The sequence below is a fragment of the Mesoplodon densirostris genome, chromosome 3 (genome assembly GCF_025265405.1).
Source record: "Mesoplodon densirostris isolate mMesDen1 chromosome 3, mMesDen1 primary haplotype, whole genome shotgun sequence".
In the NCBI taxonomy this organism is placed as follows: Eukaryota; Metazoa; Chordata; class Mammalia; order Artiodactyla; family Ziphiidae; genus Mesoplodon; species Mesoplodon densirostris.
In genome coordinates this window covers 159,371,296-159,394,157 of record NC_082663.1, presented here as the reverse complement: position 1 = coordinate 159,394,157, position 22,862 = coordinate 159,371,296, and the positions used below count along the sequence as shown (strand labels likewise).

The 22,862-nt window shown below is 49.5% G+C and overlaps 1 protein-coding gene across 6 annotated transcripts in view; it reads left to right on the top strand.

Moving 5' to 3' along the window:
* The window catches only part of HRH2 (histamine receptor H2), a 46,394-nt gene that overhangs the window by 5,932 nt on the left and 17,600 nt on the right, over nucleotides 1-22,862 (top strand). For 3 of the 6 annotated variants that reach the window (XR_009531517.1, XM_060094921.1, XM_060094925.1), the window contains exon 2: nucleotides 19,102-20,686. Coding sequence is in view for 5 of the 6 variants with exons in the window: in XM_060094921.1 (XP_059950904.1) it covers nucleotides 19,611-20,686 (1,076 nt within the window). In the remaining variant the exon portion in view is untranslated. Of the gene's footprint in view, nucleotides 1-2,756; nucleotides 2,921-12,370; nucleotides 12,564-19,101; nucleotides 20,687-22,862 lie in introns of those variants that run through there. The other 3 variants (XM_060094923.1, XM_060094922.1, XM_060094924.1) reach the window with 3 other exon arrangements.

The following is a 22,862-nucleotide window of genomic DNA, read 5'->3' as shown; positions in this document are numbered from 1 at the left end:
TGTTACAACTGGGGTGGGGGGCTGTGCTGACATCTAGTGGGTAGAGGGCAGGTGTGCTGCTAAACATCCCACAGTGCTCCCATAACAAAGAATTAACCTGTCCAAAATGTCAACAATGCTGAGTTGAGAAACCCTGGCTCAGAAGAGAAGGGCCTTCCTGAACAGGGATCAGCAGCCATGGATATTTACTAAGTGCCTCCTTTGAGCCTGTGATTGCATTACTGGCTGTCTGGCCTCCCTGCTGCCACTCTGCCCCCACCACCAACCAGAGTGGTCTCTTTTTTTTGCGGTACGTGGGCCTCTCACTGTTGTGGCCTCTCCCTTTGTGGAGCACTGGCTCCGGACGCGCAGGCTCAGCGGCCATGGCTCACGGGCCCAGCCGCTCCATGGCATGTGGGATCCTCCCGGACCGGGGCACGAACCCGTGTCCCCTGCATCGGCAGGCGGACTCCCAACCACTGCGCCACCAGGGAAGCCCGGTCTCTTTTTTTAAAACATAAAAGCTGTGTAGAGATATAAATCACATGCCATAAAATTCACCCCCTTAAATTATACAAGTCAGTTGCTTTGGGTATATTCACAGAACTGTACAACCATTACTGCTCTCTAATTCCAGAACATTTTCATCACCCCAGAAAGAAACTTTGTAAACATTGGCTGTCACTCCCTATCCACCCCTGCTCCCACCCAACCCCTCATCTACTTTCTCTCTTTGTAGATGTGCCTATTCTGGACATTTCATACCAACGGAATCATACAGTGTGTGGCCTTCTGTGTGTGGCTTATTTCACTTAGCATAACGTCCTCAAGGTTCATCTATGTTGTAACGTGTGTCAGTACTTCATTGTTTTTTTATGGCCCAAATAATATTCCATTGTATAGATATACCGCATTTTGTTTATCCATTCATCAGTTGATGGCTATTTGGGTTGTTTCCACTTTTTTGGCTATTATGAATAATGTTGCTCTGAATATTTGTGTACAGGTTTTGTCAGGACATAAATTTTCATTTCTTTGGGGTATATACCTAAAAGTAGAATTATTAGGTCATATGATAACGCCATGTTTAATCCTTTGAGGAACCGTCAGAGTGTTGTCCAAAGCAGTGTTACCATTTTACATTCCCACCTGCAGTGTCTGAGGTTTCCAGTTTCTCCACACCTTCACCAATGCTTACGATCTGACTTTTGGATTCTAGCCATCCTAGTGGGTGTGAAGCGATATCATTGTGGTTTTGATTTGCATTCCCCTGATGACTAATGAATTTGAACATCTTTTCGGGTGATTATTGGCCATTTGTGTATCTTGTTTGCAGCACTGTCTATTCAGATCAGAATCATCTTTTGAAACTTGGTTGCGTCCTTCCCTTACTTAGACCGAAATGCAAACCCCATTAAGGTGTACAGGCCCTACAGGACTGGGCCTTGTCCCCACCTTCTACTGCATCTCCCCTCACTCACTCTGCTCTGGCCACGCTGGCTTCAAAGCAGCAAGCTGGTCCCCATGCAAGACCTTTGCACAGTTGGTCGAAAGGTTGGTCGTTTCCTCTGCCCAGGTCATCATATGCATAGCAGCTCTGGGGTCAACCTCAGAAAGGGCTTCACTGTTTTCTCAAGGGGCTCCCTCCACCCCTATCCCTTTCTAGCACATCTCAAGGTTTCTTTTGATCGTTCTTTTTACTATCTGATAAGATCCAGAGGAACTGGCCTCCTGTGTGACCCTGGGCAAGCGGCTGCCCCGCTCTGGGTCCCAGCTGCCCCATCTGAAAACCAGAGGGGGCCGTATTGGCTGATCTCATAGGGCTTTCTCAGCTCTGCCCTTCTTTGATGCCGGCTTCCCTGTGACAGTGCTGCCAGGAGGGCGCAGGCTTGGCGCCGTGGCAGTGAGAGAGAGATGGCTGGAGCCAAGTTGGTCACGGATCGGAACAGAGCAGGTGGCGTGACTGATTATCGCCAGCCCCGTGGGGACAGTCTCTAGGAGCATGTGGCAGCCTGGACCTGGTGCCCAGCCTCCAGGAACAGCAGGAAGAATTGTCAACAGCTCCAACAAGGTCTCCACCTTGGCCACTTTCAGCTCTGGAGTCACCCACTTTTCCCATGAGAATAATCTTCTGACTTCCAAACCGTCTCTGAGCACTAGAGCCATTCGGTCCCGGGGGCCTGCTTGTGCCTAGTCCTGGGCAGTGTGCTGAAGACACAGAGATGGATGAATGTGACACCTGCCAAAAGATTCTGTTGTAGTGGGGAAGGCAGACGTGTAACCCACAGTGGGACAGATGCAGCCCTGAAGCCATGAGCAAACCTCAGAGACTCCATAACCCACTGCCCCGGGGGAATCAGGGGAGGATTCGCAGAGCTGGGTGTTTGGGTCGAATGGAGTGCAGCAGGTAGACAGAGGGTGTCCGGATATTAAAGGTGGAGAAAGAGGTGTGCAGAGACACAGCTGCGAACCCTCCAGGTGTGCTCAGGGCATTCAGAACAATTAGGTTTTGCCTGAGGCGCCAGGGACAGTGGAAGGATGTAAGGAGGATTCAGTTTGCCAGGGCCCTGATCATGAAAAGCCTGCAATGCCAAGCTGAGGAGTTTGGACTTTGCCCTGTAGGCTGCAGGAGTCATGCAGAGATTTTAGGCTGAGGATAGAGGCGATCAGGTTGCACTTTTGGAAATGCCCTTTCTTCAGACAGCACGGAGGCAGGTGGGGCGGAGGAGAGAGCAGGAGGCCAGACACCTAATCGGGATGCCCTTGCTCTTGTCCAGGTGAGTAGGGATGAAGGCTGAAATGCTGCAGCTGGAGAGAAGACAACAGATTCAAAAGCTGTTAGGGAGGTAAAAGCACGTGAAGGAGATGGGAGAGTCTAACTAATGAACGACGCGGGAAGAGCTGATGCCAGCCTCCCAGGGTCCCAGCTATGACGAAGGAGGTACGGGCACTGTGGGAGCTGGTGCATGAGTGTAGCATTTTCCGGGTGACTGAGAGACAGGATAGAGGCCTCGGGAGAGGGTGACCCAGACCCATGGGTCAGGATGTACAAAGGCACGGAGGTGTGAGAATGTCGAGAGTTAAGGAAAGGGTGAGGCTTTCTGGTTGACTGGAGCACAGAGGGCATGATAGGAGGGGAGGGGAAACTGAGGCGGGGGTGGGCAGAAGGGGCAGAGACTCTGGCATCGGGAGGCTGTTAGATGCCGGAGCAGAAATCCCGGCTAGCAGAGCACAGGGAGATCAGCTCGGTGCTTTGTGACCGCCTGGAGGGGTGGGATGGGGAGGGTGGGAGGGAGGGAGATGCATGAGGGAAGGGATGTGGGAACAGATGTATATGTATGACTGATTCACTTTGTTATAAAGCAGAAACTAATAAAAAAAGTAAAATAATAAAATAAAATAAAATACAGAAACTTAAAAAAAAAAAAAAAAAAAAGAAATCCCGGCTACAGCACTTCCAGACGCAGAGCGTTCACTACCCCCGAGAAAGCCCATTGCTAGGGTTAGTCACCCCTCTCCTGGACTCCTTAACAGACTTCCAGGGCAGAGATGGGTAAATGTCAGCCTGATCTTCAACCAGGAAGAAGGCAGAGTCCCCCCGAACAACTGACCAATGAATTTGGTCTAGGGCAGAATTCTCAAAGGCATAATGAAAGGTGGGAGGGTGGTTAGAGAAGCAAGGAAATCCTGGGGGCTGACCTTGCTCTCCGAGAATACCGGGAGCGTGCCAAGATCATAGATGGTAGCTGGTGGAGGACATGCGCAGGGAACTCTAAGATTTTTTTTTTTTTTTTAAAAAGAGCCAACATTTAAAAATGAGGTTTGATTGAAAAATTTGGATATTTTATTTTAAAGCCAGAAGAATTCATGTAAAAGCCAGATTTCCAGCTTCTCTTGCAGAATGTGGTGATTGGGGGGCACTAGGCCCATAGTGATCATAGTGGCCATCCCTCTGGCCCAGGCATGCATCCTCTCTCTGGGTCACCATGCCCACACCCACACAGTCCCACAGAGGGTGCAGACAGTTCACACACAGCCTGCCTGGGTCAGGAGGCCTTTGGATCTGGGAGGCACAACCAGCCTCCTAACTTTCCCTTCCTTGGTGCCTTTCCCTTGCCCTGCATTCCCTGAACGGGTCCTAGGAGCATCATTCTCAGGGGAGGCTCCATGGTAAAAATAGGGCTGGGGGTGGGCAGCGGAGAGAGGGTTCTAGGACCTTATTTGACTTTTTGGAAGCCCTGCAATCCATAGCCCCTGTCAGTCACAGCACACGCCCGTGAGCTCAGTCAAGTCCACAGTAAGACCCCAGCTGACTTCATTTGCCCCTGATTCATTCCCAGCACAGATTCCTTTGTTTAAGTAGCACCCTGTCCCCATTTGGGGAAATACTGCCTTTTTCAAAAGTTTTATTAGATAGGCCTTTTTCTTTTCACTTTATGATTAAATAAAACACTGATCCGGTTCAGAAGTACAACATACAAAGGCGCGTGGTGTACAATATAAAAAGGCCCCCTCCACCCTGGCCCTGTCTGCCTTACCCAAAAGAGGGGGTCGATTTTGTTATTTTGTTGTGATGTATCTTTTCAGATTTTCTTTATCCAAAATCATATACACTTCATATATAAACACATGTCTATGTACGTATGTATTCTCACCTTTGACATAAGGGGAGCATATTATACACAATTTTGCATCTCCGTGTTGATTTTTAGTCCCTGTAGAATTAATTCTTAGTGTAGAAGATTTTGAATAAGGAGATGTAGAAGAAAACAGTAACAAATCATTGTACTACCATCCAAAGAAAACCACTATTACCGTTCAGCCTACCCTTCTACACGTAAATTTTACTTGTTGTGTTTCTCCCCTGCAGGTTAACAGGGTAGGCGTAGTTACAGTCACCCTCTATATACAATCTGAATCCTGCTGTTTTATTACTTAAATATAAGCATTTCCCCTTATTTCATAGTTTCCAAAATGTGATAGCAACAGCTCTAGTAATTCCATTACGGCATAATTTACTCAACTGTTCTTCTAGTTTTGACTGTGTAAAAGTCATTTGCAGTATTCACCTATCGTAAATAATAGTGAAACCTACAGTTTTGTATGTCTTTGGAGTTGTGTTGAGTGAGCACCTTCAGAAAGCCTGGCATCTAGAGCAGAAGCTGAGTAGCCATGAGTTGGTCCCCCAGGGCTGGTGGTTGGGGGGCTGGGAGAGCATAGCTGAGGGAGGGGATGTGGGTGAGGTCCTGGAAGGAGAAGGGACCAGGAGGCCAGTGGGCAGCTGCAGGAAGGGGGGTTCTGAGCCCGGCATTGTGCTGAGTGCTTGTGCATCCGTAGGGCGTTCATACCTGCTGAGGGCTTGGTAAGCGCTGGGGCTTCACACACATTTGCCCAGTTACTCCTCACAACAGTCAGATAATGTGAGGATTATTGTTATTTCCATTCTGCCAGGTGAAGAACCTGAGGTGTGAAGAATGCAAGCCGTTGTTCCCTACGGCTGCAGAGAGAAGCAGTGCAGCCAGAATAGGACCCAGGTAGCTGGTTCTAGGAGCATCTTGCTCTTAACCCCCACAAGCCTCTTGACACCCTTGTGTAGTTGGGATTATTATCCCCACTTCTCAGGAAGAAAAACTGAGGCTCAAGGCAGAGCCACCTAGCTAACAGTGCCTCCCTGGCAAGTAGCAGAGCTGGGATTTGGACCCGCAGCAGCTGCTGGAAAAGACCTGATTTTCATCAGGGTCCTGGAGGCTGAGATGGGGGTGGGGTGAGGGGTGCGCTGGGAGGAGAAGCCTTCTGCCCCAAACTCAGACTCCGGGAGCCTCCCCTGTACTCAGACTCTTCCAGATGAAGACGTGTTTACTTGGGTGCCTTCTCTCACAGGAAAGGAGGACAAGAAGACCAGAGAATGGCCATGGAGAGGGGAAGGACATTTACCGAGGGGCCATCACACCTCTAGCGCCATCCCCTTACCTTCACATTTCATCTTCCCAGCATCGAATGCTGTGGTTTTATGCCCACTTACAGGTGGGAAAACCGAGCCTCCGACTGGTTCCGGGTTCCTTTCCACTACACCGTGTTAGCTTCCTGGCATGATACTGGCAAAATACTCCCTTAAATGTAGGGCAGGCAGTCCTGGGGGTCCTGAAGTGGACTTGGGTGGTCAGTGGCACAGATAACAACAACCATCCAATCATACAATGAACAGGGGGTTTTGCTTTTCGGTTCTCCTTCAGGCTTTCCTCTTTGTGTCAAAGAAAGTTATCGTTTAGGTGCTAATCTGTCTTTAATACCTTATAGCACAGCCTTTCTAATTAGGAGAGGGTTAGGCGGGCTTTTCAGGCAGCAGTAGCTACACTGGACACATCAGCAGTGTGTCCAGTGTAGCTACTAATTTAACAGCATCATCAGTGTTTCCACTGCCTTTATTTTCAGGGTAATCTATTTGAGGGAAAGTGATTCTGGTGGTTACTGTAATGATAAAACAATTCCTTTTGCAATTAATTCCATCACTTTAAAGAAAAATGTTAAGTACAAAATAGAACCGGTATTTGTGGGTTTGGCAAAAATCATGGGGTTGGTACCTGAACGCATGAGGTTTGGGAAACACAGGAGGCTTAGGACAGAGTACACTGTTGACAATTGGAAACTGAGAGGGCTCTTCCCACCTCTGACCAGCTGTGTGGCCTCGGCCCAGGCATTCGGCCTCTCTGTGGCATCTTTGCCAAGTGGAGTAATAGTGACTCTGCCCTGGCGGTTCCACAGAGTTCTCCGGCAGGACTCAGGATGAGGTAATGAGCCTGTGGAGGGGCCATGGAAAGTGGGGGAGGGCAAAGAGGATTACATAAGATAACCAGTGTGTGTGAATGTTCCTGGCAAGCGTTAGCTGTTTGCTGTGGATATCTTTAAGGTGACCCAGCCGGCTTCAGGACTTTCGCCTTGTAAGAGCAAGCTGTACCCTGCTGGAAGGGCAACACCTTTCTGGAGTGAGGTTGGGGGAAAGAAGAACAGAGAGAAAGGAAGCTATGATGTTGCTGGGGGCGGTCCTGGCGCCCAGCTCTGCTGCCGCCGCTGGTGGTGGTGGAGGTGGTGGTGATGATGATGGTAGTGATTTTGGTGAGGGCAATACTGGCAGTGACAATGGCAGTGTTGTGTCCAGTTGGAGGGCCTGCGGGCTTTTGTATCCGTAGAGAAGCAACAACTCAGGAGCTCTGTGGGGCTGCCCGGAGGAAGGGACTTAGATTTGTTCTCTGGGCCTTCAGAGCTTTTCAGGAGCCTACAAAAATGTCTGCAAGCTCACATACACACACACACACACAAATACCAGATCTAAAATACAAAAAAGACCCCACAAAATTTCAAGGAATAATTGTCTAATTGGAAACTTATGACAGCTAGTCAGTGGCAGCTCATTATACTGAACAGCTAAATATGAATCCTATTTTCTACGGAATGTGTTCTATGGATATTACAATGCATTTATTATGCAGTATGGGGTATGCCTCCAGAACAAAGAATATGTAGGGCTCTATAAGGTTTTTAAATGGCCATGACTGATTGGCAAATAACTTGTAAGATAGTAAGCCCTCCATCGTTGGAAGTATGCAAGGCAATCAGGGATGACTGCCTCTGTGGGATGCTATAGAAGGGGTTCCTGAACACCAGATGACCCTGAGATTTGTTTCTACCCAGAGCCCTCCTATTTTATTATTTTGGGGGCTCCTGATTCCTTCCCTCCCACCCCCTCCAGACACACACACACATCAAGTTGCTGGAGGAAACCTTTGAAATATTCTAAGCTTTTTTGCTGAGGAAACTGGGGATACTAAACTAGTGGGAGGTAACATGGCAAGTCAGAGTCACACCAGGGACTCAAACTCAGGGTCCAAATTCCTAGCCCAGTACCCTCTCCACCCCTCCCCTCCCCGCTGGGGAGTTTTGCCCCTGGGTGACAGAGATTCAGACCCCCCTGCAAACATTGGTGATCCAGGGTCTCACCTCCCCCAGAAGAACCAAGGTAGAATTTTCATTTGGCCCCATCCAACCCCTGCCCTGAAAAGTCCACCCCAGGTTTTTCCCACACTTGCCAGCTCACTGCTGGCTGTGGGCTTTGGCCAAGTTACGAAACACCCTAAACCTCAATTTCCTCATCTATAAAATGGAGACAAGTAATGGTGTCCATGTAAGAGGGTTGTTGCAGAGAGATTAAATTGGATAATACAAAATACTTAGAGCATTGCCTATACTTTCCAAGCGCCCCATAAATAGGATATTATATTATGATGGTTGTTTTCAGTATGCATCAGTTAATCCAATAAATATTAATTTATTTAATAAATTAAGAGACCCCATTAAGTGCCTGTCTGGGAACAAAAAATTGATCCTGGTCCTCATGACGCCTACATTCCACTTGGGAGAGAGATATAGGGAACAAATAAGGAAGCAAGAAAAAAAACCAAGAAAAATTGTCCTCTGCAGAGAGCCAAATGGCAGGGATGTGATGGAAGGTCAAGGGAGCTGCCTTGGGGGTCAAGGAGGACCCCCTCCACAGAACTGATATTTGCTCCAAGGTGCCAATGTCCACAGTGGCAGCAGATCACAGGCAGAGACCCAAGGAGGAGAGTGCAGCATGTCCAAGGCAACAGTGGCCAGGTAGCCACTGAGTCCTGAGGGTAAGGTAGGAGGTGAGAGAGGTGGGGCACAGATCCCATGGGGTCTTGTGAGCCAAAGGGAGTGTGTAAAGGGACAGCGTGGGCGTGACAGAAGCAGGAGGGTGGTGCTGGGGACTGAAGGGAGTTGCAGGATGCCTGTAGGGAACAAAAGTCCAGGCAAGAGATGGTGCTGGCTTGGACTAGGACCAGGATGGCAGCAACCAAGGAAAGTAGCCACATCCAAGATGTAGGTATCTCAGAGGCAGGATCCACTGGGCTTGCTGATGGGTTGGATGCTGGTTGGATGGGGATGGGTTGGATGGGGATGAAGGAAAGATGGGAGTCCAGGACGATGCTTGAATATGTAGCCTGATCCCCTAGGTGGATGAAGGGGAGGCAGAGGCTAGATAAGAGACTCAGGGCTCCTCCCTCAGTCCCAAGTTACATGCACTTTGTGCCCACAATGTCCAGAGTAGTCAAATCTATGGAGCCAGGAAGCAGGTTGGTGGTTGCCAGGGACCAGGGAGAGGGAGTGATTGCTTAATGGCCATGGAGTTTCCTTTTGGGGTGATGAAAATGTTTTAAAACCAAACAGAGATGGTAGTTACCCAACATTGTGAATGGACTGAATGCTACCGAAGTATACACTTTGATTTTACGTTATGTGCCTTTCACCTAAATTGAAAAAAAAAATATGAAGGAGAAATAAAGACTCTCTTAAACAAGCAGTGACCAAGGGAGTTTGTTGTCACCAGATGTGGCTTCAGCTTCCCACATCAACCATTGGCAGAAACCATGTAAACGGCCTGGGGTCTTTCACTGAAAAGAAAACACCACAAAAAGAACTGGTCGCACAAATAGTCAGCGAATGAACTGGATTAGGTGCATGTCTTGGAGGGGTGGTTGGCTTGGACACTCAGAGACTATGGAGTCAGTCAAAGCCCTGCCTGCCTCTTTATCAGCTGTGTGCCCTTGGACAAGTGACTTAACCTCTCTGAACCTGAGTTTCACCATCTGTCAAATGGGAATAATAATAATCTCTGCCTCACAAAGATATTAAATTATCTGTGGGTGCTCAGTAAATGGAAAAGGTAAGTGTCCTGGCCTCTGGTCCAGGTCACCTTCCCCCTCACCGTGATGCTCGAGTGATAACATTCATCATAAGAAAATGTCCACTTTGATGCCACCATCCCTTTCTGGGCTGGTAGACACACATCGAAGGGGTGGGTGGGGCTCTTCAGCCACGGTTACAGAACCCGCCCCAAATTCCAGACAATATTTGGGTCCGTTCACCTCTCAGGCTGTGCAGAGGGGATGCCCCCGGGGGGCTGCCGTGCTTGGGACAAGATGAGCTTGAGAACAGAAGTGAAAACAATCCTGGCTTCTGGACCCTCGTGGCTCAGAAGAAATGAAAGAGTGGGACCAAAACTCAGACCACCAGCAGCCCAGGGCCTTTCTCTCTAATGAACAGCCTCAACCAGAAATCTGTTACTGCCTTAAGAGGCTTTTACCAAAGGTCCAGCCCACTGTGGGGAAAGAGTTAGAAATCTGCAACGACAAAGATCAAAGACACCCTGGAATGCTATTGCAAAGGTGGAAGTATTTTCTGCTGCAAATGCCCGGGCACTCCAGCCGTCTCTTGGAAAAGCCCTAAGGGTAGTTTCTTTCTCTATAGGAAAAGTGAAATAGTAACAACTGAGAACAGGGATTCTGGAGTCAGACAGACTGGGGTTCAAATCCTGACTTTTCCACTTGGTGATGTTGAGACTTTGGGCAACTTAACTTTTCCGAGCCTGGGTTTCTGCATTTGTAAAATGAGGAAAAGATCTCTTGCCACAGGATGTTGCAATAAAGCATAAATGAGAGGATGTTCAGAGAGCAGAGAGCCCCAGGCGTGTTATGAAGTAAGCATCCTACAGATGTTAGTGAGTGAGAGAGGCCTCATTGATGGATGGCTGACTGGGATCCAGAGATCTGGGGTCCCAGACGCTACCAGTTCCCTGGGCAACCTCGGGCCTGTTGATTGAACCTTCAGGGCTGCCTATTGCCTTCAAAACTGAATCCAAACTCCTTAGCACGCCATCCACAGCTACATTTCCACCCCCACCTTGAGAATCAGCTGGAGAGGTTGGCAGAGCCCAGATCATGCAGGGCCAGGACTTGGCAGGCACTGGCATCTTTATGCAAACAACAGGGGAAGCATTGGAGGGGCCTGGCGTGACGACCAGCCCAAGGCCTGCGCAGTGACTGCGGGGAGAGAGGTCCCTGAGGGTGATGAGCTTGGAGTGGTGGACTTACTGTTAAGGGGCTCCTGACTGAGCAGAACGAGCGCCAGCTCTGTCCTGGAGCCCCGATCAACCAGGTCCCGCTCCTAAGCATCACCTGAGCACACAGCTGCCTTTCCTTTGCTGTTGTTCTCTCTACCTTGTGTGCCCTCCCTCTTCCCTTCTCCACCCTCCAAACTGTGTGGCATGGATGTTAGTTTGGCAATAGGTGACATCTACCCCAGGTAAGAAGATTCAAAAGGTCCCAAAGGACATATGGTGAAAGAAGTCTTCCCCCCACTCTTTGCCCAGCCCCCATATCCCTCCCTGGAAGCAATCAGTCCCTTTTCACATGTGCCCCTCCTGGGCCAGTCTGTGTGTCAATGCACGAGTGCACACACACGTTTCCCCCTTTCGCATGTCACACTCCAAACATGTGGAATCCATCCCACATCAGCCTGAAAGCCTGTGACAGTCCTTTTTTTAATTCTAATTTTTATTTATTTTTTACATCTTTATTGGAGTATAATTGCTTTACAATGGTGTGTTAGTTTCTGCTTTATAACAAAGTGAATCAGCTATATGCATACGTATATCCCCATATCCCCTCCCTCTTGCTCTCCCTCCCTCCTACCCTCCCTATCCCACCCCTCTAGGTGGTCACAAAGCACCGAGCTGATCTCCCTGTGCTATGCGGCTGAAATTTATTTTTTATTGATGTATAGTTGATGTACAATATGATGTAAGTTACAGGTATACAATATAGTAATTCACAATTTTTTTTCACAATTTTTTGGATTAAACTCCATTTATAGTTATTATAAAACATTGGCTATATTCCCTGTGTTGTACAATATATCCTTGTAGCTTATTTTATACATAATAGTTTGTACCTCTTAATCCCCTACCCCTATATCATTCCCCCCCTTCCCTCTCCCCACTGGTAACCACTAGTTTGTTCTCTATATCTGAGTCTGCTTCTTTTTGTGGAGGTTTCTCAAAAAACTGTAAAAAGAACTACCATATGACCCAGCAATTGCACTCTTGGGTATATATCTGAAAACAACAAAAACACTAATTTGAAAAGATACATGCACCCCAATGTTCATAGCAGCTCTATTTACAATAGCCAAGGTATGGAAGCAACCTAAGTGTCCATCAACAGGTGAATGGATAAAGAAGATGTGGTACATATACACAATGGAATAGTACTCAGCCATAGCAAAGAACGAAATCTTGCCATTTGCAGCAACATGGATGGACTTGGAGGGTATTATGCTACGTGAAATAAGTCAGACAGAGAAAGACAAATACTGTATGATAACACTTATATGTGGAATCTAAAAACTACAACAAACCACCTTTTTTTTTTTTTTTTTTTTCTGTACGCGGGCCTCTCGCTGTTGTGGCCTCTCCCGTTGCGGAGCACAGGCTCCGGACGCGCAGGCTCAGCGGCCATGGCTCATGGGCCTAGCCGCTCCGCGGCATGTGGGATCCTACCGGACCGGGGCACGAACTCGCATCCCCTGCAGCGGCAGGCGGACTCTCAACCACTGCGCCACCAGGGAAGCCCGCAACAGTCCTTTTGATGACTGCACTGCATACTGTCACCCCAGGCAATTTTACACCATTTCCAGGTCACACAACAAATTCCCAGAAGTGCAACTGCTGGGTCAGTAGTCTGTTTTTAATATTCATGGGGTTTTCCAGGCCTGATAAAACGTTGCCTTCTGCACACACATGTGCATACACACACATGCACACAGCTGTCACCAGCCACCACCCACAGCATCAAATCTCATTCCTCCAGTTCGCACAGCCTCTTGCTGCCCCCATCACGGGCCCTGCTACTCACCGCTAGGCTGTGTCTGAACCTCCGGGGGCTGGGACCCCCCCTCGTCCTTTAGGTTAGTCTCCCGGCCCTGGACCCACATCTTGCCCTGGGCTCCTGTGTGAAGGTAAGAAGGAGCCCCAAAGTGCTGTCAGCCTTTCGGAAGTGGAGTTGCAGCCACCGTCCGGGCCTCAGTCACGTGGGTCAGCACCCGCTGTGCGGCGGCCACTGTGGGTCTTGGAAGGCTCGTCTTCCCTCCTTAAAGAATGAAAGTCACCCCACTAACGTAACTCCCACCTCTCAGGCCCCTTTGGGACTCCTGCCAGCGGCAGAGCTCCCGAGGGTCTGATGCTGCAGCCATTCGCTGATGCCCTTGGCACCAGGTACCCAGGACATTCAAAACGGCCAATGACAGGGGGAGCGTTCCGAGACATTACGGCTCATAAAGCTGAGGAACTGCCTGCCAGGGGCCCAGTGACACCAGCATCTCATTACCTGTGGTGGTAACTGGGAGCAGCCAGCAGGGCCCAGCTGGGCTTACCCCCGCGCTGCTTCCCCAGCGCCTGATGTCCTAGCAGGACAGCTGGCCTAGAGCCATCTTCTGCCTTCCAGTCACATCAGCCTGCGCTCACACTCCCCCCTCCACCCCCGAGTCTTCCCATGGTTCTGTGGTTAAAATCCACCATCTCTCTGCCTCCAAGTGTTTATAGGGGCTGTTCTCTGTGAAATCTGCTTGTTCCCCATTTTCACTGAGTTATCTTTTTCCTGTCTGTACAGATCTCAGCTCACATATCCCCCAGACCAAGTCAGGGCTCCACACTACACATTCCTGTGGCTCCCTATGCTGCCCCTTTATAAAACTGTCAACACACTGCAGTTAAATCAGCAGCTCTGTCGTGAGTTGGCCCCACGCCAAGCTGTCGTAGAAGCTCCAAGATGTGTCTGCCGGGCTCACCGCTGTACCCCAGCACCCAGCACGGTGTCTGCCCCTGAACAGCACTCCATAAATATATGGAACATACGTGAATGCTATTTCCTGGTTGTGCTGCTTTAGACAATAATAAAAAAATAATATTTATTATTATGAAATAATAATCTTATACTATTATTATGTATAATGTAACCTGCCATGCACCAGGTACTAAGTGTTTTACAGACCTTTACTCTCTGCATTTTCACATTCACCAAGTGAAGAAGGACATATTATTATCCCCATTTTACAAATGAGAAAACTAAGGCTCGGAGAAGTTGCAGTCTTGTGCCTGAGGTCACAAAATTATTAAATGACACCACTGGGATTAAAACCCAGATCTGTCCAATGTCTAAGTCCTTGCCTTTCATCCCCTGGGGCTCCCTTCACTTCTCTGAGTGTCAGTTTTTGCAGAATAAGGATCAAACGACCTACTCCGCAGACCTGCCCACTGGCTCCCCCAGAAGGTGCCTGGCACGCAGTGGTTGCCTGCTGAATATCGTTTAAAGAAAACAATTGTAAATGATTGCCTGGAAAATCAGATTCATCTTCAAGGTCAAGGGAGAAGCCCAAAGGAGCCTTAACTGATTCCCCCAAATTGCTGGCTACTCCCCCAGTGGCTGTGCCTGGGGTAACAGAAAAGGGGAGCTTCATTTTACTTCCTAATGAAAAGAGAAAAGTGTTGAACTTGGTTTGATAAAATTTGTTGAGGAGACTCCAGCCCCCAGACTAGTTAACCTCTAGATGACCTCGCCCCTCTGTTGGCAAACAGAATGTACCACCAGTGGCATCTCTCCTGGGATTTTGTGGGTGAGGAGCAGTGAGAAGGGAGTTGGGGCATCAGGCAGACCTGGTTGGCCTTTGGGCTATATACCTCCGCTGGTGGGGTGACCTTCAACCCTTCAAGCCCCCATTTTCTTTGCTGCCACAGGGGAGGATTGAGGAGGGTAATGATATTCTGGATTCCACCCACCACAACTCATTCCTAGGGAGACACATTCTGATGGGGAATCACCAAGGACCACACTCAGGGGAGAATTTTCCTAGGGCTCTGGAAACTCAGAATTCTACCCACTGGGATTAAAGAACCCCTCCTTCCGGTGCACCCCAGAAATCACAAGCCTCTGCCAGAGGTGGGTATAAGTGGGAGGTAAAAGTGAGAGGGGATGGAGCAAGTACCTCTGGAAGACTTCCTGGAGGAGGTGACAGAGGAAGCCAAGTCTTGAAGGAAGAGTGAGAGTTCCCCAGGCATGGAAGGGAGGAAGGGCACTCCACGCAGTGGGAATAGCATGTGCAAAGGCACAGAGTCAGAATGGGCCTACGACTTTCAAAACCAGGAGGAATTAAATGCCACCAGAGCTGTTTCTCAAAGTGTTGTCCAACTAAAGGGCACTCGGCAGCAGGAGCTAAGGCTAAAGAGAGAAGAGAGAACCAGGTCAGGAAGAACCTTAAATGTCACATCAAAGATCTATCTATACTTAAAGGCAACCAAGGCTGGTAATGGGAAGTGATCAAAGCAGACTTCCCCGGGCAGAGCCCAGCACACTAGGTTTAATACACACCTATGAGCACCTTGAGTGCATTTAACATACTCAGCTGTGGCTGCTCTTCAGGGCCAATTGGCCACCGTGGCCTCCCAGAGGCACTTGATGAGATGAGTCAGACTGAGCGGGCCCTGCCTTTTGTTACCGCCACATTTGGTAGGTGATGACTGTAGGTGAAGGTCAGAAGCCTCCCCAGGGAGCAGTGAGGGGCACAGCAACCCATGAGCGAATTCTCCAGAAAGTGCCTTTTCAGAGGTCCTTAAGGCAAAGGTGAGAGGATGTAAGAGTAAGCAGTGTGACACATAGAACTGCAGCATCTGTGGTCAACCTGCGAGATGGGGAGAGGAAGTGGCTGAAGCCGGTTTTAATGAATTCCATATCATTTTCACACGCACACATATATACACACACACACACACTCTGTGTACCCTGGACCTCTCCCTTAGACAACGAGAAATGTTTTCTGGATGGATGGATGGACAGGACAGATGGATAGGTGGATGGAAGGTGGAGAGAGGTGGTCCAGATCCAGGACCTGCTTACGGACAGACACAGAGCCATATTAACAATGCAAGGTGCCAGCAGTATAACTCAGTACAAAGTGCAGGAGAGGGTGCCCCTGCCTGCAGGCATTCAGGACGGGTTCAGGGTGCACCTGCTTTTTGAAAGTTCACTTTACCCCACTTCTCTTTTACAAAAGACCTACATTAGTACCTGTTTTTGCTAACTGAAAGAAACCCAAGGAGGATTTTTGTTTTATGAAAAAAAGCGAAAAGCAAAAATAGCGTTCAGGTTTGTCTTGCGGTAAACCATTATAGAGGCAGCCTGCACCCCGAGCATAGGATGCCCCCCCAGAACTCCTTCCCCAGGAACCACATTCAGCATCTCAACATTGAGCCCCCGTAGCTGTGAACTGTGTCTGAGCATCTGTGCTTTATCTCGATTTATTTTCTGCATCCGTTGGCAAGATGTGTCCTAAGATAACTTCTTCTTTGCTTTACACCATTTCAGCTTTCTAAGGGTTTCAAAAGAATGCTGTACTTTCAGATGGGTGGGGGGAAACATGTTTGAGCCAGGCCTTGAAAAGGGAGTCGTTGGGCCTCCCTGATGGCGCAAGTGGTTGAGAGTCCGCCTGCTGATGCAGGGGATACGGGTTCGTGCCCCGGTCTGGGAGGATCCCATATGCCGCGGAGCGGCTGGGCCCGTGAGCCATGGCCGCTGAGCCTGCGCGTCCGGAGCAACGGGGGAGGCCACAACAGTGAGAGGCCCGCATACCGCAAAAAAAAAAAAAAAAAAAAAAAAAAAAAAAGAAAAGAAAAGGGAGTCGTTGATTGAAGACAGGGAAGAACAGGACTCCAGGTGAAGGAGACAGCAAAGGCAAAGGCAGGAGGGAAGAGACGCGCTGCATTTGGGCAAAGTCCTGGTTGCCTGAACGGCAGAGTTAGGGGGACAGTTACAGGGCTGTTTGGTGAGATCCACTTAGAAGGACAAGTTGAAGTCTGGTGCAAGAATGGACATGAAGGCAGGCTGGAAGGGTGTGAGCTGAGTTTGAATCCAGGCTCTCTGGACACTTACTAGGGGGGAGACGTCACGTGGCCTCTCCAAGCCTTGCTCTCCTCAACTGTTAAATAGAGACAGTGATTCCCCTCACTTGGGGGTCATTGTGAGGATGAGATGATATTTCATTTAATATGTATGATATCACCTTGCCCAGGACTCTTCTACAGTACAGATGTGCCATCCTTGGTTGAACCATTCCCCTGCTGATGGACACTCAGTTTGTCTCCCATTGTTTGCGACTCGCACACCTGCTGACGCAGACGTCCTTCATGGCTCTTCTCATGGTGGTGGTTGTATTGCCACAGCCTAGGTTTCCAAAAGAATAAGTTAGATCTAAGTGATCCAGAGGGGTGTCCATTATATAATAGGAATTTTAAAAGAAATGAGGAAAAGAAGTAGCAGTGTAATGTGTACAGTGTGTATAAAACAGTGTCCTACATGTGTCTGGTACATGCTGAGCCTCAGAGAAAGAATGTATGGTCTCCATCACACCAAATGGTGAGCAACAGTCACCTCCCTGGTGTGAGGGCTTGGGTATGTGATGGCCCAAATAGTTGGCCCTTCCTGTATACCTCAGGACCCTTGGTTTACTGCAATAAGCATGTCACTGCTTTTAACATTTGAAAGGAAAGTTCAGGAAAGTGTTTTTTATATTAACTGTGATAGTGACAATGACGGTGACCATGATAACAGGGATCTTGGGGTGCCTTGACCCTCTAGGGCCATCATTCTACCCACAGATTGGCAAAAGCTCCTGCCTTCACAAAGGTCCCTGGAAACTTCTGGGACTTAGGCTGTAAGACAGAAACATGACAGGGGTGGTTCTTATTTGAAACTCCAAGAAAAAAGGAACCACCACTCTAGCCCAGCCTGCTAGAGTGGCAGAAGGTGACCAGGAGCCGTGACCCCTGCCCCTACTCAGTGGTTATGACTAAATGATGCCTCTCGTATTCAGGTTGCAAAACCTCTCCAGGCAAGAGCCTAGGGGAGGCTTAATTTATGTCAGATGGTAATGAGCTTGTTTCTGAGAGGGGTTCCGCTGTCAGCTTGATTTTCTGCACACTCCCGGATCCCAGGAGATTGCCTGCTGGCTGCTCTCTGGAAAACCAGGATCAGCTTGAGATAAAGGGTCCAGGAATCAAACAGGGCCTTAGCTTGTTTTACATCAATTGGAATCATAGAATATCACCAGTAGGAAGGAATTTAACCTGAGATTTAACCAAGAAGCATTGCATGTGCAGCCATTCTGTTGAAGTGATGTTTGCCGTGAGACAGGAGGTAAGAAGGAAGGAGGAAGGAAGGAACTAGAAACAACCGAAGTACCTGTGATAGAGTGATGATAAAGAAACCACAGCCAGCCATCCTGGGGACTGTCGTGCAGCCATTAGAAAGACTGAGTGAGTTCTGTACCAGCTGACCTGGAAAGTGAGGTTTAGAGAGATGTTAAGAGCGGGTGTGGAGGGGGGCTGCAGTTGGCAGACTACAACAGCAAGCTAGATCTGGTCCTCTTCCTGGTTTTGTGCAGCCCATGATCTAAGAATAGCATTTACATATTTAGCTTGGAAACTGTTTTAAAGAGTTTGAGAAAAAAATCAAAAGAAGAAGAATATTTTGCAACACGTGAAAATGATGTAAAATTCAAATTTCAGTGTCCGTAGTAAAGTCTTCTTGGAGCACAGCCATGATCACTCATCTGCACATTGTCTGTGGAGGGGCTTTCGCACTAAACAAGAGTTGAGTAATTGCAGCAGAGACCTTGAAGAATGCAAACAGAAAAAATCCGCTACCTGGCCCTTTCCTGAAAAAGTTTTTTGGCTCCGCATTTAGAGTATGGTGACATTTTGTAAAACGAGAGTGTGGAACACCGTTTTCGGTGCTTTATCAGAGTAAATGTATTACATTTGCTTATTTTTTCATTCATTTTATCATTTATTCATCATAGGCTTAATGCCTACTGGTGGGGCCAGGCACTGGGAACTAGCAGTGAACAAGCAGATACAGCCCCTGTTTTCATGGAGCTTAGAGTCTGTGTCTAGATCTTTCTTTCGCTAGTATAAACAACCCTAGCCCCTCCAACTGTATCTCACATGATGACTTGGTAGTCCAGGCCCTTGCATCCTGCCTCCCATCCTCCTCCTGCTATGTATCTTCATTGCTTCTGTCCCTTCTAAGGAGTGGTGCTGGACTGGTCCCATGCCTCCTGGTGTCTCGAAAGGAGGTCAAGGTCTAGAAGGGTTCGTCTTGAATCAGGTCACACTCTCGGTCTGGTTTCAACATGCTCAATACTCAATCTTTGCATTTCTAGCTCACGCTCTCCAGTGGACTCCAGAGGGAGAGGCAACAGTGCTAGACCCCTGTCACTTGGATGGGAGCAGCCGCCCGCTATGGAGAAGGCTGCAGCCATGTCTCCACATGATGCCTCCCAAATAAAACCAAAGCCACCTCCAGACTCCTGCCCCAGTGCGTCAGTCTCTATGCAAAACCTGGAGAGTGGAGCCCTGTTCAGTCCCAGGAGGAAGCCGGCTCTGCCAAGGGGTCATTTGAGGACTGGGGTTTGAACCAGGAACCTTGCTTCAAGGACTAGTTTCCCTCATCTTCCTTCATACTCATGCCCAACACCTCCTAAGAGCCAGCTTTATTTATTTCTAGAAAAACAGCACTGGATCGGTCATTGCAGCCTCTCCACATTTGGACACTTCTCTTGGCTCTGTTGGGTAGCTTGGAGCCCAGTGGTTGACATAATTGACCCTTTGGGGAGCTGGAAGAGAAGTAACCAGGGGCCGGAGGCAGGGGAAGGAGCCATAGGGTCCCAGGATGGAGTCCAATGGCACAACCTCTTCCTTTTGCCTGGACCCTGCTGCATTGAAGATCACCGTCAGCGTGGTCCTCACCCTCCTCATCCTCATCACCATCGCTGGCAATGTAGTGGTCTGCCTGGCGGTGGGCTTGAACCGCCGGCTCCGCAGTCTGACCAGCTGCTTCATCGTGTCCTTGGCCATCACTGACCTGCTCCTCGGCCTCCTGGTGCTGCCCTTCTCAGCCTTCCACCAGCTGTCCTGCAGGTGGACCTTCGGCAAGGTCTTCTGCAATATCTATACCAGCCTAGATGTCATGCTCTGCACGGCCTCCATCCTCAACCTCTGCATGATCAGCCTCGACCGGTACTGCGCCATCACAGATCCCCTGCGCTACCCCATGCTGGTCACCCCTGTCCGTGTCACCATCTCCCTGGTCTTAATTTGGGTCATCTCCATCACCTTATCCTTCCTGTCTATCCACCTGGGATGGAACAGCAGGACTGAGACCAGCAGTGCCAATCACACCATCCCAAAGTGCAAAGTCCAGGTCAACTTGGTGTATGGCCTGGTGGACGGGCTGGTCACCTTCTACCTGCCTCTGCTGGTCATGTGCATCACCTACTATCGCATCTTCAAGATCGCGTGGGATCAGGCCAAGAGGATCCATAACGTCGGCTCCTGGAGGGCAGCCACCATCAGGGAACACAAAGCCACAGTGACCCTGGCAGCCGTGATGGGGGCCTTCATCATCTGCTGGTTCCCCTACTTCACCGTGTTTGTTTACCGTGGGCTAAAAGGGGATAATGCCATCAACGAGACCTTCGAAGCCGTGGTTCTGTGGCTGGGCTATGCCAACTCAGCCCTGAACCCCATCCTGTACGCTGCACTGAATAGAGACTTCCGCACGGCATACCAGCAGCTCTTCTGCCGCAGCCCCACCGACCACAACACCCACAGAACTTCTCTGAAGTCCAACAGCTCTCAGCTGATGAGGATTCCAAGCCAAGGACCCAGGTGGCAGGAAGAGAGGCCCCTGAGGCTCCAGGTGTGGAGTGGGACAGAGGTCATGGCCCCCCAGGGAGCCACAGACAGGTAACTGCCCTGGAAGTTTGTGTGTGGGATGGGGCACAGGGACGGGGTCCCACTCATGGTAACAGCTGTTCACGAGGTGCTGCTTTGGATGTTATGTGCTGGTAATTCTTCATGAGCCCTTTGCAAACCTCATGTTATTCCATCCTCCCAAACACCCCCTGAGGTAGAACTTTTTACCTCCATTTTTAAAAGGAGCAAGTCAAATCGCAGAGAACTTGGCCAGGGCCACACAGCTGGGATCTGGATAGAACTCCCCTGACTCAGAACTGGTGGACCTTTTTTCTAGCTACCTTGTCCTTACAATCAGGAGTCCTAAGTTTGAGGTCCAACTCGACCACTTAGTTAATGGTCATGTGTTCACCTAAATCTACCAGGACAGCCCTCAAATGGCCATGTAATAATGCTGCTGCCTGGGGGTTAAATCAGAGACCCCACTCAGCCCACCATCACTGAGCACCCTTTATGCATCAGCTCTTACTTTGGGGGTGCTCAAGTGGAAGGAGAAAGAGGACTGGCCAAGTTGGGAAGGCAAAGCCTTGAAAGCCAGGATTGTACATTGTACTGTAGGTCTTAAGGGAAGATGGAAGGATTAGAAGCAAGGATGGGCATAACGCAAGCACCTTTGTACTTTGGAAAGAGGGCTCTGGTTGTCCCCTAAGACGTGGACCAGAAGAATGAAATGGGGACAGCAGTGAAGGGGGTTGTGGTACTGGTCCATGAGAGAGAAGAGAACAGAGCAAAATCTAGGAGGCTATTAAAAATAGTCTTGTAGACCATTGGATATCTGGGATGCAGGAGATGCAAGAGAGAGGATGCCCCAGGAGTCCACCCCCGAGAGGGACCCAGGCTGAAAAGATAAACAGGATCAGAAGGACACTGAGACCAATTCACTGCTGACAAAGCCCATGCAAGGTATTAAGGGCTACCTCACCAAAGACTTGAGTGGCCTGAGGAAGCTCACACATGGAGAGAAGGTTTATAGGTCTGACCTCTAGAGCTCCATGGTCACATCTCCTTCCCTCTTCAGTAGCCAAATCTCCCTCTGCCTCCTTCTTCTTTTTTTTTTTTTTTTTTTTTTTCTTTTTTTTCGGTCCGCAGGCCTCTCACTGTTGTGGCCTCTCCCATTGCGGAGCACAGGCTCCGGACACGCAGGCTCAGCGGCCATGGCTCACGGGCCCAGCCGCTCCGCGGCATGTGGGATCTTCCCAGACCGGGGCACAAACCCGTGTCCCCTGCATCGGCAGGCGGACTCTCAACCACTGCGCCACCAGGGAAGCCCTGCCTCCTTCTTTTAATAAGGGCACTTGTGATTACATTTAGGGCCCACTGGGATAATCCCGGATAACCTCCCCATCCCAAAGTCCTTAACTTAATCACATGTGCAAAGTCCTTTTTGCTATATAAGATAACTTTCTCAGGTTCCACCCATGAGGGTGTAGACGTCTGGGGTCCACGTTCAGCTACCACAAGTCCCAGCTCCCTGGCTTGGCATTAGAGACCCTTCATGATTTGGTCCCTGACCACCTCCTGACACCATCCCCAGGCCCACACCCACCCTCCAGCCCCTTCTGCCCCCACCAAAACAAACCACTCAAGAGTTCTTTCATTCACAAGCACTCACCAAGAATTTGCTACACGCCAGCACTGTTGGGGGTGTAGCAGTGAGCGAAGCAGAGGCCCTCCTCCCAGAGGGATGTTATTCTAGCACAGTGGTTCTCAATTGTGGGCCCCCAGCCAGCAGCAGGCTTCTGGGAGCAAAGTAGCTGAGGTCCGGCCACACAGCCTCATCCATCCATGGCAGAGCTAGGATTCCAGCCCAAGCCCGTCTGACCCCAAAGCCAGGCTCTTTCCATGAGGAAATGCTGAATGGACTTGAATTTAGCCCAGGCTCTGAGTGCTACTCCCATAGACAGCAGATGGGGAAACTAAGGCCCAGGGAGGCAAGTGACCTGAGGCCCAGAGCAAGCTGGGGAGGGGCAGGGAGTAGACCCTGTATCTCTGGACCCCCTCCCAGGGCTCTTGGGTCTTTCCCCATACACTCCCTTGCCCTGCGTAATCTCCCCAGGCAGGGAGATAAGACTCCTGAGCACCAGCCGTCACTCTCCAGGGCAGGCGGGCACTTCCTCCTCTCTGCAGAGGCCCTGTGCTTGAGGCTGTCACCTCCCAGGGGCTGGAG